A 16,562-nucleotide genomic window follows, 5' to 3' on the forward strand; every position below is an offset into this window, starting at 1 on the left:
ATTTCTCCTCCGAGTGAATAGCACTAAGCCATTTGAGCTTCTATTACGATTCTACTATAGATTGCCTTTGCATTAAATTTGCACACACTTCTCTATTTCACTACATCTGAACTTGTAGAGAACCTCAAGACAACCATATTGCCTTTAAACATAATAACTATACTGAAATTAAGAAATATAAATATTGGAATCAGGCACTTCCGGGTCAAAATATCCCTGAAGTCCTTTCAATATCACTTAATTTCTCTTTAACCAGGTTTAGGGCCCTTAGGCAAGTTAGCTCCTCTGACTTTGCTTCATCCTCTGCAAAATAGGGGTAAGATTTCCTTCTGAGTGGGTTCTTATAAATATTAGAGATTAGGAGATAAAGCACCAGGTATGTATCACTCAGAAATGTTAACCATTGTTACTAATTTTATCAGAGATATTAAGGTCTACATTTAAAAAAGCCTTTAAAGTCCATACTTTAAGCTTTACATACCTATACACAGAGCATTTACTTCTTTCTTTCCCTTATTTTCTGACTTATTTGTAGTCACAGATAAGGCATGCTGGGAAAAAAGATTGTTGCCTTAATTTTTCTCTTGATTTTGCCAGAAATGTTAACTAATTCTAATGTTTTCATGAACACTGAATTTTAAAGTTTACTTAGCATCTTTGTGGGGATTTCTTTTTGCAGGTGTGAGAAGTACCTTGCTTCTAAATAAGGCATAAGAGGTAGAATTATAGACAAAATTAGGAAGAGTTTTACTAAAATTGGTTCTTCTGGCAAAAATGTCCTTTGATTGTTTTGTTTTTTTTTTTCCTTTCCTTTTTTTAGACAGAGTTTTGCTCTTGTTGCCCAGGCTGGAGTGCAATGGCATGATTTCAGCTCACCACTACCTCCACCTCCTGGGTTCAAGCGATTCTCCTGCCTCAGCCTCCCGAGTAGCTGGGATTACAGGCATGTGCTACCACACCTGGCTAATTTTGTATTTTTAGTAGGGACAGGGTTTCTCCATGTTGGTCAGGCTGGTCTTGAACTCCTGACCTCAGGTGATCCACCCGCCTTGGCCTCCCAGAGTGCTGGGATTACAGGCGTGAGCCACCACGGCCAGCCCTTATTTGATTGGTTTTAATGTTTTTCCCAGTAGATAAATTTTTCTTTCACTTTTTTTTTCCCTGATATATGTATGTATGTGTGTGTGTGTGTGTGTGTGTATATATATACGTGTGTGTGGTTTTAACCACACATATGGTTTTAACCTTCAAATTGAATTAAAGTAAAGTATGTTGAAAAGCAAAGAATTAAATGAAAATCTACCAGTTACATTGCAAAATCAATAAAAATGCAGAATGCACTATTCTTGTCATTGAAAAGGATTGTTTGGTTCAATTTATTATGCAAGGATGCAATTTCCCCTAGATTAGACAAAAAAGTGTTAATACAAGGCTGGGGTATACAGTTTTACTTATAATATCAGCAAATTTTGGAGGTGAAAGGGATCCCTAAATTAATTAATAAAACTGTCCCATTTCATGAGTGGAGAAATTGAGGCCTAGAGAAGGCAAGTGATTACCTCAGAGTTTTAAGCAAGGGTTAGTGACAAAATGCATACAAGGACCTGATTCCCAATGAGTCAGATATCCTGCTCTGTTGATGACATCATTCTGATAAAAATAGAATTGTGGAATCTTCTAAAAAATTTAGCACTTATTTTCTAATGAACTAAAACAAGTAGAGAATGGTAGTGGAAATAACTTTAGGAACTGTTGTGGCACCAACTGCTGGGGTGGGGGGAAGAGAATATTTTGACTGGATAAGCTTGAAGCTATGCTTCCATTTAGTACAACTATTTTAAAGCCAGAAAAGCACCACTGTTGTCTTCTACCAGGTGTTTTAGAGAAGACAAATGGACATGGCAGACTATAAAATTAACACAGGAACAGAAACTCAAGTATCACATGTTCTCACTTGTAAGTGGGAAGTAAATGATGAGAACATAATGAACACAAAGAAGGAAACAGCAGACACTGAGGTCTACCTGATGCAGGGTGGAAGGAGGGAGAGGAGCAGAAAAGATAATTATTGGGCACTGGGCTTAATACCTGGGTGATGAAATAATATGTATAGTAAATCCCCATGACATGTGTTTATGTAACAAACCTTCATATATACCCCCAAACCTAAAATAAAAGTATTTTTTAAAAGAAATTAACACATAACATTTAATTTTTCTTCACATAGTCTCTCACTCTCTCATTTTTGAGACTTTTTAAAATTAAGGAACATACACAATATTGAAAGTTTAGCAGTATTATCTAAGAATTAGTTACTTCTTTAAATGTCCAGTATGTTTCCAATACTTCTTTATCTATATTCAATACTGCATATCTTTAACATGCCTGGAATCTTCCAGTAGCCAGGTACAACTTTTCAACTTAAACGATAATGAAACTCCTTGTGCCTTTGTCCAGGTTTTCTTGATCGTGTTTCTGTGTCCCTCTTTTGTTGATTTAACTTGTATTGCTCAGCTATTACTACAAGATCTTCCGGAACACTCTGATTTGCTCTTTCCAGAATTTTAATCAATTCACCGGCCATTTTCGCATCTCTCTGAGTGATGAGGGTAACTGATGTGCCAGTCTTTCCTGCCCGTCCAATGCGCCCTACTCTGTGTACATATTCTTCAATATTCCATGGGAAATCGTAATTATATACATGTGTGACATCATTAACATCAAGACCTCGAGCTACTAAATCAGTTGTAATCAGTATCTTTATGTTTCCACTTTCAAAGTCCTCTAATGCTCGCTCTTTATCACTCTGTTCACTGTTGCCATGTAATGATTCTACAGATATGCCTTGGATATTGAAGTCACTTGATAAGTCATCAGCAATACGTTTTTGGCTGACAAACATGATGACTTTGTCATTGGGTGACATGTTCTCTATGAATTCTTGGGTGAGAGCTCGTTTTTCTTCTTCTGTGGTAACAATTATATTTTGCTTCACTGTATTTACAGCAGCTAGATTCAGATTACCAACATAAACAATCATAGGATCTTTCAAATAAGAACGTGCCAGTCGACGGACGGTATCTGGCCAAGTTGCACTTGTCATGACAGTCTGCCGGTCTGGGTGCACATCTAATAAAATCTTCATTATCTGGGGTTCAAATTCCATATCCAGCATTTTATCTGCCTCATCCATAACTAAGTAGGTTATGCTTCTTAGGTTGACAGAGTTATTCATTTGTAGGTCATTCAGCCTCCCAGGAGTTGCAATAATTATATCTACATCTTTACTAATGTCTTCTATTTGTCCAATTCTGTTTCTACCACCACATATGCAAATGCTTTTGAGATCTTTATATGAATACTTGGAACATTCAGCTTCCACCTGAAGAGCCAACTCTCTAGTGGGTGTAAGGACTAGCATCCCAGGCCCATTCCTTTGCTCTCTAGATAATGGTTGAGAATCAACATGAATAAACCCAGGCATTAAATAGGACAATGTTTTCCCTGTTCCGGTTTGTGCAACTTCTATAAGATCTATTCCTTGTAGAATAATTGGCCATGCCTGTGACTGAATTGGCGTTGGCTTTACAAACCCTACCCTTGTTATGCTTTTCAGAAGATCAGGGTATTGCTGAAAAGCGTCTTTAAACCTACAAGTTGGTTTTGGGATGAGACGCTTTTCACCACTTTTCAAGTCATCACACATTATGTTGAAATTTTCCTTTCTCCAGTTAATTACCTGCATTTCAGACATGCAGCTTGTTGCTTTGGATTCTATGTAAAAATTTTTCTTAACTGGTGGTAGATCTGCCCATTTTCTGTTTTCGCACTCCATGACTGCTGCCCGAATTCGATCCCAATTTGACAATGGCTGAGCTTCTCCAGCAATGTCATTTCTGCCTAGATTTATTCCAGTAGGGGGCTGGGATGCAGCATTATCCACACTGGATTCTGAGTTGTAGCTTTTTTGTTTTCTAGTAAGTGTTTCTATAATAGCTTTGGCTTTTGCTTTCATTTCCCTGTTGCCAAAAATTCTGACTAATGCTTCTGATTCCCCCTTTATAATCTGTATTTTAGTGTTTGTCGAATGTTGTAGATCTTTTATTTTTGATCCACTGTGACCAATGACCGCACCAACCATATTGTTCTTTATTTTAAAGCAGAGTGGTGGTTCACGGGAGCCTGCTGTTCTCGGTCCCTGATGGCCGAAGGGGCCACTCCAGCCACTGCCTCTGCTGCCCCTGCCATCCCATCTGGCCCCAAGGTCTCTTGGATTAGCCTCCGCTCTCTTCCACTCTGGGGCCCGGTGGGACATTGTGTGATAGTGGGAGTATCGGCACCGGCTTCTCGCCTACATACGGTTGGATGTTCAGTTCTGCGGCCTCTTTCCCGTCACCTTCTGCACCAAAAGATGGCGGCGGCAATTATTTCCGGGTGCTAGTCACGTAGCTACGCAGCAGTTTCCTAAGAAACCAGTGTTTGTCGTATGGGGCGAGGCTTTGATGGCCTGACCAATCACAGAGCTTGGACTGGCGTGAGGTAAGCCAGCGTCTGTGACGCAAATTTAAAGAGGTACTTACTCTCACGTAAGTGCTGACCCCGCCAGCACTTACAGGACCCTGAGAGTAACTGCTTCCTTAACTTCTGTGTCTTGGGTGCCCCTTTCACTCTTCTCGTGATAGTTCTGGCTCAGCTTGAGAGCAACCTTGAAGCACGCCTTAAACATACACACCATATAGACATTGCCCTTTGTATAAACCAGTTATTTCTCTAAGATAAAAAAATAGTGCATGTAAAGAAAAACTGTTTATTTGTATATTTGTGTGTTTATTTTGGTAAATTTCTTTTGCAGTGAATACAATACTTAGTCAGGATAAATTCATCACTTCCCTGTCCTCTAGTGTAACTTAAATTCTACTAATCAGAAATCTCTTAGGTGCATACTCTAGGACAGCGTTTTGCCTTAATTCATCAACTAAATGTCAGCACTTGTTTAGGCAGTTTCCAGATATTATTACAGGGATGATGGTTAGAAGAGAGGTAGAGTGGTGCCTAAGGGTACTTTAGGGGCTGTTTTTAGTGGTTTGTCAGATTTCTCAGTGCCTCTTCATTTTTTTTCCTTCCCTGTGGTTTGATAGCTTCTGAGACCTTAGCACTGGAAGGCTGCGTAGAACTCATTATTAGGTACATGTAGAAGACATTCTAGCAGCCGTTTGGACAGAGGGATACCCAGCTGCCATTTAGACAGTCCCAGTGGCAGAGAGCTCACTTTGTTTCAAGAATATCCATTCCATTATGAGGCTGTTTAATGGTTACAGTAGTTTTTTTGAACCAAAATGTGCGGTGTCCTGTGTTCTTAAGTCCTTCTCCCGAGTTCTGAAGTTATACAGAATAGGCTTAATTCTCTTGTATCCTTGTGTACCTAAGGATCTGTGAAAGGTTTTTTTTTTTTTTTTTTTGAGATGGTGTTTCACTCTTGGTGGCCAGGCTGGAATGCAATAGTGCAGTCTTGGTTCGCTGCAACCTCGGCCTCCTGGGTTCAAGTGATTCTCCTGCCTCAGCCTCCCGAGTAGCTGGGATTACAGGTGCCTGCCACCACGCCTGGCTAATTTTTTGTATTTTTAGTAGAGACGGGGTTTCACCATGTTGGCCACGCTGGTCTCGAACTACTGACCTCAGGTGATCCACTCGCCTTGGCCTCCCAAAGTGCTGGGATTACAGGTGTGAGCCACGGTGTCTGGCCTCTCTCAAAGGTTTCTGTGTATCACGGCAACATTTCCAGTTTCTTCAACGTTTCTTGCTATGACATGGTTTCCAAGACACACATCATCCTATTGCCTGTCTTTTGGAAATGGTTCATTGAGGACCATTTACAATGTAGCACACAAAACTAAAAAACAAACAAAAAGACAAGCAAACAATCCTCAGAAATGGCATCACTCCTACTATTAGGGCATCTTTACTGAGCATGACAATTCTACTAATTTGACCTAAGAACTCCTGAGACACAAAGCTGCTCGTGGTAACATGGCGGGCATTTAAGTTCTTGCTTCTTTTACTTACTCAGTTGATTTTTTAAAAAAAAATTTGCTTACCTAAATGAAGATTATATGTGTATCATTTTATAGTCATCTTATTAAGTTTGGTCAATTGATGTAGCCTATGAAATATAATTTTAATGATTATTCTCTAATCCATCATATTAGCCTCTAGTTTCAAGTCTTCTGCCATTTTAATGTTCATAGCATCTTTGTTCTTCAGTCAGTCATTGACTAAAATTTCATCATGGTCTAGTATAGGACAGAAGTCTGTGACACCTTGGGAGAAAACTTCTCTGTGTCAGTACTTTTTGTAAAAGATGCTATTTGAAGAAATGAAAAGGTTTCTGATCAAATATGTTTGGGAAACTCAGCACCCTATATTCTCTCTGTTAAAATCACAATGCTTATTGGATATTCCAGGAGCTATGACAATTACAGACACTGAGAAAAATCAGTTGTTTAATCCAAAGTTCCCCAAACAAATCTGCCAATGGATATCTTCATCAATTATTTAAATAAGCTTTTTATTTGGAATAATTTTAGATTTACAGAACAGTTACGGAAGTAGTGCAGAGAGGTTCTCGTATAGCCTCGGCCAGTTTCAGCTTCCTCTAATCTTATCGTATCTCATTATCATGATACATTTGTTAAATATAGGAAAACACTATTGGTGTGTTACCATCAGCTAAATTCCAGACTTTATGCTACCAGTTTTCCATTAATGTATTTTTTCTGTTTCAAGATCCACTCCAAGACATCATACTACATTTAGTTATATACAGTTTGTGAGAGTTTCTCAGTTTTTTCTTATTTTTCATAATCTTTCCAGTTTTCAGGAGTAATGATCAGGAATTTTGTAGAATGTCCTTCAAAAAGGTATGCTTGATGTAACTTCTCATGATTAGACTGGGGTTATGGGCTTTGGAAGAAAATATCACAGAGATGAAGAGCCTGTCCCATCACATCATATTGGGGAGATAGGTACCTGATGTCAACGTGACCTATCATTGGTAATGTCAACCTTGGTCCCTTGGATAATTTGTGTTATTCATATTTGCTACACTGAAAAATTATTATTTCACCCTTTCCATACTCTATTTTATGGAATGAGTCACTAAGTCCAGACAACCCTCAAGGGCTCAGTCACCATTTAAATGCAATCTTTCTATTATTTTTTATAATTAGTAATGTTCTTTGGAATGTAGTTTGGAAACCACTGGTCTGGATAAATACAAATTACCTAACCATTTTTTTTTCATCTGGTTGTTCAACCAGGTATATTCTGATCAAGTCACATCACAACTCCTCCATACTTCTCCATGAATTGTACTAGGAATTTTAAGGCATTCTCAATGTCTTCTAGTTTATTAACTATTTTAAAAGGAAATTTGTTTAGTTACATGTGGCTTTTACCTCTCGAAGGATATGTTATGTTTCTCTGTCATTATGCATTCATCTTTACTTTGAATATTATTTAATGTTACAGAACCGTAGAGTTCTACATGTGTTGGGTACATCAGAGGTCATTTTGTTCTTCTCCCTTATTATAGAGAGTGAAATTCAGATTCCACATTCTTTCTGGAATTGACCAAAGGTGCTCAGCAAATTATTGAGAGTAAAAATCTAGAACCATTTGTTGACTTGTGGCCAGTCAGGAAAACAGTACAGGACATTACTCCTTTACTACGAAGTGACTTGCCTCTATTCTTGTTTTATGTGGGTGATATGGAAAAATAGAAGAAGCCATGAAAGTGAAGTGAAGAAAAGTCATATTGTTGGCAGAGGGGTAGCTGTAAAATTTGGGTAGAAATCAGTTCACTTTAAGATGGAACGCATTGTGGTGAATTACTGTGATGACACAGAACTGATAGAAGACTTGCGGATATTGAAGATACTGAGAGAGATTGTGCTTTCCGGATGATTAATTACCATTTATGATTGCCCTTATCAGTTGGAAAAATTATTTGCCAGCTAAATTAAGGGCCATCAGTGTGATGTTCTTTGCCCCAAATATCTCTACAACAGGCTTATTCACTGTATCTGAAATATTCCCACTAAATATGTATCCCTGTGGCTTATGGCTTGGTATGTTATTAGCATGGTCCTAGAAAAACAAAACACAAAAATGTGAATTTGTCAGTTAGATGCTTTCCCGTGGAGCAGCTGGCTAAAAGATTCTTTTAGGGCAGAGAGTGGGAAAGATGGAAAGAATTTAATTTCTGGTAGAGGGGATCTGTAAAGTTTCCCCCAAGGTAAGATAAAAGGGGTAATGTAAGGGAAGACAAGAGTATGTTTAAGACGATTTCTACCGTTTTGCTTAGGGCAGTCCCTATAATCTTAGAGGCAATAGTAAGAGAGTGAAATATTGCTGGCTGTGAATTGGGCTAATTTGCAATCACTCTGATTTCTACAAAACTCTCTTAAAGATGAGTTAATGTTGTTGGCCTAAAATAGTCTCATATATGGGACTCCCTTAGAAATGATATTGATCGTGTTTTATTTAATAAACCTGCTGTGATGGTCTAAGGCAAACTTGACTTATGGAATTCCAGTTAGCATTGTTGATGATAATAATTACAGTTGGTTTTGCATCTGTACAGCACTTGACAATTTATAAATACTCTTTATAGAAGTAGTTTCCTTGGGATGATATATATCTGGCCATTATTCTGTTCAATACATGTGCTATATTATGGCAAACATTGCCATTATCATTGTACATATTGGTATGTTTATTTTGTGTACAGAATCATACTCATGCCACAGAGTCTAAAGAAGTAGCAGCAGTGTGGTATAGTTAGCAATCAAGAACACTGGACCTTAAATAACTGGGTTCACATATCACTTTCACCATTTATTCACTGTGAGTCCTTGAGAAAATTATGTCTTAGTTTTGCTGTCTGTAGAATGGCATACTGTCTCGTATACACACAAGACACAAAGTTTTACTAATTGGTTCATAGTAGGAACTCTCCAAGTATCAATTATTCCTGTTACAGAAACAGTAGGTATAGAGAGAGAATCATGGACATTCCCTGTCCAAGGATTTTTCTGATAGTTTCCTCTGGTCCCTATCAAAATGAAAAAAAAAAAAAAATATGGATAATATAATTTTTTTATCCGAATGTAGATTTATTCAATGTAAACTTTTTTATTCTAACATTATGCCCTACTATCTTTTGTAAAATATACTTTTAAAATGAAATAAGGATTTCAAATTATTTTTAAAGGTCTCTCCTAGGGCAAGAAAGAATGTAAATCTAATGGCCAGTAGCCTAATTAGGCTTTTAAATGTTATTGATATATGAACCCCAAGTGCTTGTAAGCACTGATGTAGAACATCAAATGTGGTTTGAATGTTTTAGTTCCCCCGAAGTTCGTATATTGAAATCCTAACCCCAAAGGGGATGATGTTAGGAGTTGGGGCCTTTGGGAGGTGACTCAGTCATGAGAGTACAGTTGTCATGAATGGGATTAGCTTGCCCTTATAAAACATGCCTGAGAGAAACCCCACGCCTTTTTTGCGACGTGAGGTTACAATGAAAAGTTGGCTGTCTATGAACTGGGAAGCGGGCCCTTACCAGACACCAAGTCTGCTGGTAACTTGATTTTGGACTTCCCAGACTCCAGAGTTGTGAGAAATAAATTCCTGTTGTTTATAGGCCATCCAGTGGCAAACTTAGAATGAAAGAGTCATATGACATTAATGAGGGAATTAGGTCCCTTTGGAGAAAATAGAATGCAGGGAAGTGGGGTTGAAAAATGGGGGCTTTGTTTTTGATATTTCAAGTACATGGGACTGAGGGACTTGAACAGAGTGTGGCAGTTTAGCAGTGGGAACTCAGAGAATGGAACAGATAGAAACATGGTGTCTGAGAAGCAACTCACATTCTTGAGTTCTACTATATGCTAAACATTTTAAGTGTATTATCTCATTAAATCATCACAGCAACTTCATAGTATGTATTTTCCGCCTTTTTCATGTGAAAACATTGAAGCTCAGAGATGTTATATAATATATCCAAATTCATACAAAGTTGTGGTAAATAACTTTAGATGTGAATAAATTTAAACATGGATATGGTTAGCTTCAAGGTCTTTTCCCTTCCACCTAATCCTCGTTTCTAGGGAAAAAGTGTGTTTGATTTGGTGCCTGGTTCTCAGATAAAAAGAATCTTTAATTAAAGATGACTCAATCCTCCAGGTTGGAGACTTATTGAAGCAGAGAATGTTGAAGTCATTCGACAGGAAAGGCGGAGGGGAGGCAGATGAGTTTGGTTTCAGTCATGTCCAGTTTGTGGCATTATGGGGGACATACAAGTAAAAACGTTAACTGAACCTGGAGATTTGGGACTGTAGTTCAGATGAGAAGATGAAGAGAGATTTGAGAATAGTCAGCATAGATGTTATAGTTGAAACTGGAATTGAATGCTTCCAACAAATAGAGAGTAATGAAAGACAGGTTGAAGAATATTTTAAGGAACTATAGAATTCATATGATTAGATAACGAGAAGAGAAAAACAGTAAGGTAGGGGAAGAGAGAGACTATATAGTAGGAAATAAGGCAGGAGAACTTGTTGAGGAGTTTTGGCAAACAATATAAAATTCTTCAAAAGGACAGGATGGAGGTAGACTACTGAATTTTGGAGAGGAAAATCATCAATGACCTTCAAGAATGCCCTTTTTGGCCCACCGCGGTGGCTCATGCCTATAATCCCAGCACTTTGGGAGGCCAAGGCGAGCAGATTGCTTGGAGCCAGGAGTTTGAGATCAGCCTGGCCAACATGGCAAAACCCCATTGCTACTAAAAATACAAAAATTAGTTGGGCATGGTGGTATACATCTGTCATCCCAGCTCCTCGGGAGGCTGAAGCAGGAGAATAACTTGAACCCGGGAGATGGAGGTTGCAATGAGCTGAGATTGTGCCACTGCACTCCCACCTGAGCAACAGAGTGAGTTACTCCGTCTTAAAAAAAAATGCCCTTTTTGTGGAATGATGGAGAAACGCATATTTTAAGGGAAACAATTTCAATGAGAGACGACTAGACCACTGGGAAACTTTGCAGTGATGGAGTGAGAACTTTATATATTTTGTACCTGAAGCTCAAAGGCACTGTCTTAATTTTAAACAATGCTTCTAGAAAACAAGACTTTTGGGGACAGGTTATTGCAATTGTTCTGGTAAGGATCCAGTGGATTTCAGAAAAATTACTTATGAATATTGGAAGGAAATGAACTTTAATTGTCTTTGGAAATATGTGGGAAGATACACAATGAGGGAGGGAATCACAAGGATACAAGAACCATTCATTAGCAGTTTCAGAAAAGGAAAGTCTGTTTAAAAGGAGGGAGGAGAGTGCTGAGAGTTCTTTCAAGGAGATTACAGTGCTATCTTTAGCTACACATTAAACTTTTCTCTATCAAATTTAGTTTATTCTCCACAGAGTAGGGGTATGCATTATTTAGGTATGTGAAGAAGTGAGGCTACTGAAGTAATTAATTCTTTTTTCAGCACAGACAGTAAAAAATAGTGTGAGCTGATTAGCACCTGCAATAAGCTCCTTCAGAGAAATCCTTGCTTACCAACTGCTTCCTATAGAAAAGTTAACATACTGGTATTCATTTAAAAAATAATAATAACCTTGCCTCTATTTTGAGGCATTTGAAGGGCTTTCCAGAACTATTTCATTTTTGATAACTATGATGTAGGTAAGTAGAAAGAGAAACAATATTATCTATATCATTTTGCATTGTATAAATAAGTCAAACAACAATTCTTAAAATCATGGGATTGTAGAGGTGTAAAGGATTGACTTTGGAGAGCATCTCTTGTAACACTTTGATTTGCAAGTGCAAAGGCTAAGGTCTACACATGGCTTTGTCCAACAGAAATATGATGTGAGTGAGAAATGCAATTTATGTTCTAGTAACCACAGTTTTTAAAAAGCAAGAAGGGGAAACTTCTGAGTCTGGGCAAAATGGCATAGGCCTATTTCTCCCTACTCTGCCTGCTAACAATAGCTGAAATCCCTGGACATAGATATTAAATAAACATAAGACTCTGAAATCTGGAGAGAAGGCAAAGCAGCTAGGACTTTGGGACTTAAGAAATGACACAATGATGAGTTCCCTGGGATTTTCATTTTTTGCCTTCCATATATTCTGGAGTGGGTGCCGGAGAATCCTGGAACCCAGAAACACCTACATGAACATCCACAAATTTCTTTTAATTCCCAAGAAAAACTTGTTATTTTATGTCAAAGGTCCAGGAAAGAAGCAGCCTAGCAAGAAAGAAAACTTTGACAATAACTGCCCTACTCACCATCACAGAAAACAGAAAAGCAAAACTACCCTCCTGTCCCCATCAGCAAACGCCAAGCGATTTGAGGGGCCTAGATTTCTACCTTCCCCTTCTCACTGGGTGGTGTCCAAGGAAATCAAGGAGACCAAGTGGAGAAAGTAGATTTTTAGCACTTCACACAGGTAATGAGGTGCCCCTCTCCACCCTCCCACCATCATGTCAGTAGAAATTGCATGGGTAGCCTGGACTTCTACCCTCACCCAGCAGTAATGAGGTATGCCTCATTCTTTCCACAGTGTAGGTGAAGGCTCAATGAGGAGCTTGGACTTCTACACCTGCCTACAAGTAATGTGGCTCTGCCCAACTTTCCTTACCAATGCAATGTCAGTGGAGGCCGGCTAAAATGGAAGATATAAATAAGATCAAAAGTCTATAATATAATACATGAAATGACTAAGACAGAACTGAAAATCATTCACCATATCAAGAATCAGGAAAATCTCAACTTGAATGAGTAAACACCATTAATAGATACCAACACTTAGAAGAAAGAGACATTGGGATTCTCTCAAAAGGATTTAAAACAGCCATCATAAAAAATTATTCAATGAGCAATTGTGAACATGCTTGAAATGAGCAAGGAAAAAGAAAGTCTTAGCAAAACATCTTAACAAAAAGTCAAGACATAGAGAAGTAGAAATTTTAGAACTGAAAACATTAATAATTGAAATAAAGTTACTACATAAGCTTAATAAAAGAATGGAGATGAGAGAGGAACAAAGCAATGAACTTGATGTTAGAATATTAAATTAAAAAATTACCAAATCTTGATAACAGAAAGAAAATAGAATGAAAAAATTAACAAAGCCTCAGGGACCTGTGGATAGTAATAAAAAGTCTAATATTTATGTCATTGGAATTCCAGGAGAGGAGAAAGAATATGGGTATAAACAAATATTCAAGGACTGATGACTGAAATTCTCACAATTTCATGAACTGTATAAATCTGCAAATTCAAGAAAATGAGCAAAGCCTAAACACAATAAACCCAAAGAAATGCACGACACATCATAATCAAATGTCTGTGATTTAAAGACAAAGAAAAATTATTGAAAAAACCTAGAGAGAAATGATGTATTATCTGTACGGCAAGAGTAGTTCAAATAATAGCAGATTTCTGATCAGAAGCCATGGAGGCCAGAGGGAAGTGGTTTAATATTTTTCAAGTGCTGAAAGGAAAGAACTGTCAATCTAGAATTCTATATCCAGAAAACATAGCTTAAGAAATGAAAATGAGACTAAGAATTCTCAGATGAGGGGAAACTGAGAGAATTTGTTACTAGCAGACCGAGAAATCAAAAACAGAAAGATAACAAAAATATCTAAGCATTTGGAAATTAAGGAAAATTACTTCTAAATAATCTATGGTCCAAAAAGCAATTTTCAAAAGAAACTTTAAAAAAATACATAGATTGAAGATGATAATGCAGCATATCAAAATTTGTGGGTTACACCTATTCCAGTGTGAAGAGGGAAATTTATAGTACTAAATGGTCACATTAAAACGAGAAAAAATCTCAAATCTACAGTCTAATTTACTATATCAAGGAACTATTAAAAATAGCAAAATAAACTCAAAGCAGAGAGAAGGAAAACAATAGAGGTAAGAGCTGATATTATTAAATTTGAAAACAGTAAAACAATAGAATAAATCAATGAAACAAAACTGGTTCTTTGAGAAAGATCAATAAAATTGACAAACGTCCAGCAAGACGAACAAAGAAATAAAGAAAAAAAAGCATGCATTACAATATCAGGAATGAAACAATGGTTATCATAGCAGGCCTGACATACAAGACAAGACTAATAATGGAATAGTAAGAACAACACTACACACATAAAATTAGCAACTTGGATAAAATGAGCAATTCTTCAAAAAGGACAAACCACAAGAGGTCACCCATTATGAAATAAATAATTTTTAATTTGTATTTTTAAAAGTCTTTCAAAATATATCCACCCTCCTACGTGCTTTTAAACATTTAAAGAGGAATTAACACATATTCTACGAAGTTTTTATTCCGGGAGATAGAAAAGGAGGAGGGAATACTTCCCAACTTATTTTATTAGGCTAATAGTACCCTCAGACTGAAAAAGAGACAAATCCAGTATAAACAAAGAGATAGCTACAGACCAATATCCCTTATGAACACAGATGAAATAAAACCTCAAAAAATGTTAGCAAATGGAATCTAGCAATATATAAATGTACATCCATACATATGTATATACACACATACATACACACATACACCAACTGGAGTTTATTTCAGGAATGCAAGGCTGGTTGAATATTCAAAAATTTGTCACTTTAATAAAATACTGTATTAACAGGCTAAAGTAGAAAAATCGCATGGTTTTATCAATTTATACAGAAAAAGTATTTGACATCATTCAACACCCATTTATGATAAAAAGTCTAGCCAAACTAGGAATAGAGGATAACTTCCTGAATATAATAAAGGACATTTACAAAAAGACCATAGCTAATCTCATAATTAATAGTAAAAGTCTGGATACTTTCCACCTAAGTTTGGAAACAATGCAAGTGCAGTCACTTTCACCAATTTTATTCAACACACTACTGAATATCCCAGCTAGAGTAATAAGGCAAGAAAAAGAAATAAAAGCATGTTGATTAGGAAAGAAGCGATAAAATTGTTCCTATTTTCCGATGACACAATCTACATATATTTCAAGGAATCTACAAAAATACTTCCTAGAACTAATAGGTAGGTTCAGAAAAGTTGCAGAGACAAAATCAACATACATAAATCAATTGTATTTTTCAGACTAGCAATGAACATGTTGGAGCCATAATTAAAAACACAATACCAGCTGGGCACGGTGGCTTATGCCTGTAATCCCAGCATGTTGGAAGGCCGAGGTGGGCAGATCACAAGGTCAAGAGATCGAGACCATCCTGCCCAGCATGGTGAAGCTCTGTCTCTACTAAAAATACAAAAATTAGCCGGGTGTGATGGTGTGTGCCTGTAGTCCCAGCAACTTCAGAGGCTGAGGCAGGAGAACTGCTTGAACCCGGGAGGCAGAGGTTGTAGTGAGCCGAGATTGTGCCACTGCGTTCCAGCCTGGTGACAGAGCAAGACTCCATCTCAAAAACAAACAAAAAAACCCAACACAATACCACTTACAATAACTCAACAGTAATGATATACTTAAGTATAAATCTAACAAAACATGACAAGACTTGTATACTGAAAATTGCTAAATGCTGATGAAAGAAGTCCAAGATCTAAATAAAGAGAGAAAAATATACCATACTCAAGGAGTGGAAGACTCAATATTGTAAAAATATCATTCCCCCCCCCCAATTTAATGCAATTCCTGTCAGTTTCAGCAACATTATTTGTGGATATATGCAAGCTTATTCTAAAGTTTATATAAAAAGGCAAATGAACTAGAATAGCTAAAACAAATTCAAAAGGCAAGAATAAAGTTAGAGAAAACAGTCTACCTGATTTCAAGACTTATTATAAATCTTCATTAACCAAGGCTGGTATTAGTGAAGGGATTCATATTGTAGATTAATGGAACAGAATGTAGAACCTAGAAATAGACCTAAACAACCATGTCCCTTTGACAAAGATGCAAAAGCAATTCAACAAACGTTGCTGGAGCAATTGGACACCCACAGACAAACATGGAAACTTGACCTAAACCTCTCAACTTAAAAAATTTAACTCAAAATGTGTCATTGGATCAAAATGTAAAGCTATAAATCTTTTAGAAGAAAAAAAATACTTGGGATCTAGGAATTCAGAAAAGAAAAGAGTTAATACATTGGACTTCACTGAAATTAAAAATTTGCTCTGCAAAAGATTCTGCTAAGAAGATGGAAAGACAGCCTACAACCTGGGAGAAAATATCTGTAAATCTCATATCTGACAAAGGACTTGCATGTAAAATATGCAAAAATATTTCAAAACTCAACATTAAAAAAAAAAAACAGAAGAAATGATAAAAGATGCAATCCAATTAGAAAATCAGCAAGAGAAATGAACATTTTACAAGAGGATATATTGATGGTGAATAAGCACATGAAAAGGTATTGAATATTATTAGCTGTTAGAGAAATCCAAATGAAAACCACAATGATATTTCACTATACACCTATGTTCTTAAACAACTAGTTTCCTA

General features: G+C 37.0%; 1 protein-coding gene across 1 annotated transcript; it reads right to left on the bottom strand.

The window, feature by feature from the left end:
• Nucleotides 1-2,416: 2,416 nt before the first annotated feature.
• Nucleotides 2,417-4,315, bottom strand: LOC105478223 (DEAD-box helicase 53). The gene has a single exon (XM_011735350.3). It carries the CDS (start codon nucleotides 4,313-4,315, stop codon nucleotides 2,417-2,419), a length of 1,899 nt encoding a protein of 632 aa, XP_011733652.1.
• Between the last annotated feature and the right edge of the window lie 12,247 nt (nucleotides 4,316-16,562).

The sequence above is a fragment of the Macaca nemestrina genome, chromosome X (genome assembly GCF_043159975.1).
Source record: "Macaca nemestrina isolate mMacNem1 chromosome X, mMacNem.hap1, whole genome shotgun sequence".
In the NCBI taxonomy this organism is placed as follows: Eukaryota; Metazoa; Chordata; class Mammalia; order Primates; family Cercopithecidae; genus Macaca; species Macaca nemestrina.

Excerpts from the sequence above, each read along its gene's own strand:
- LOC105478223 (XM_011735350.3), bottom strand. The coding sequence starts at position 4,315 with ATGTCCCACCGGGCCCCAGAGTGGAAGAGAGCGGAGGCTAATCCAAGA.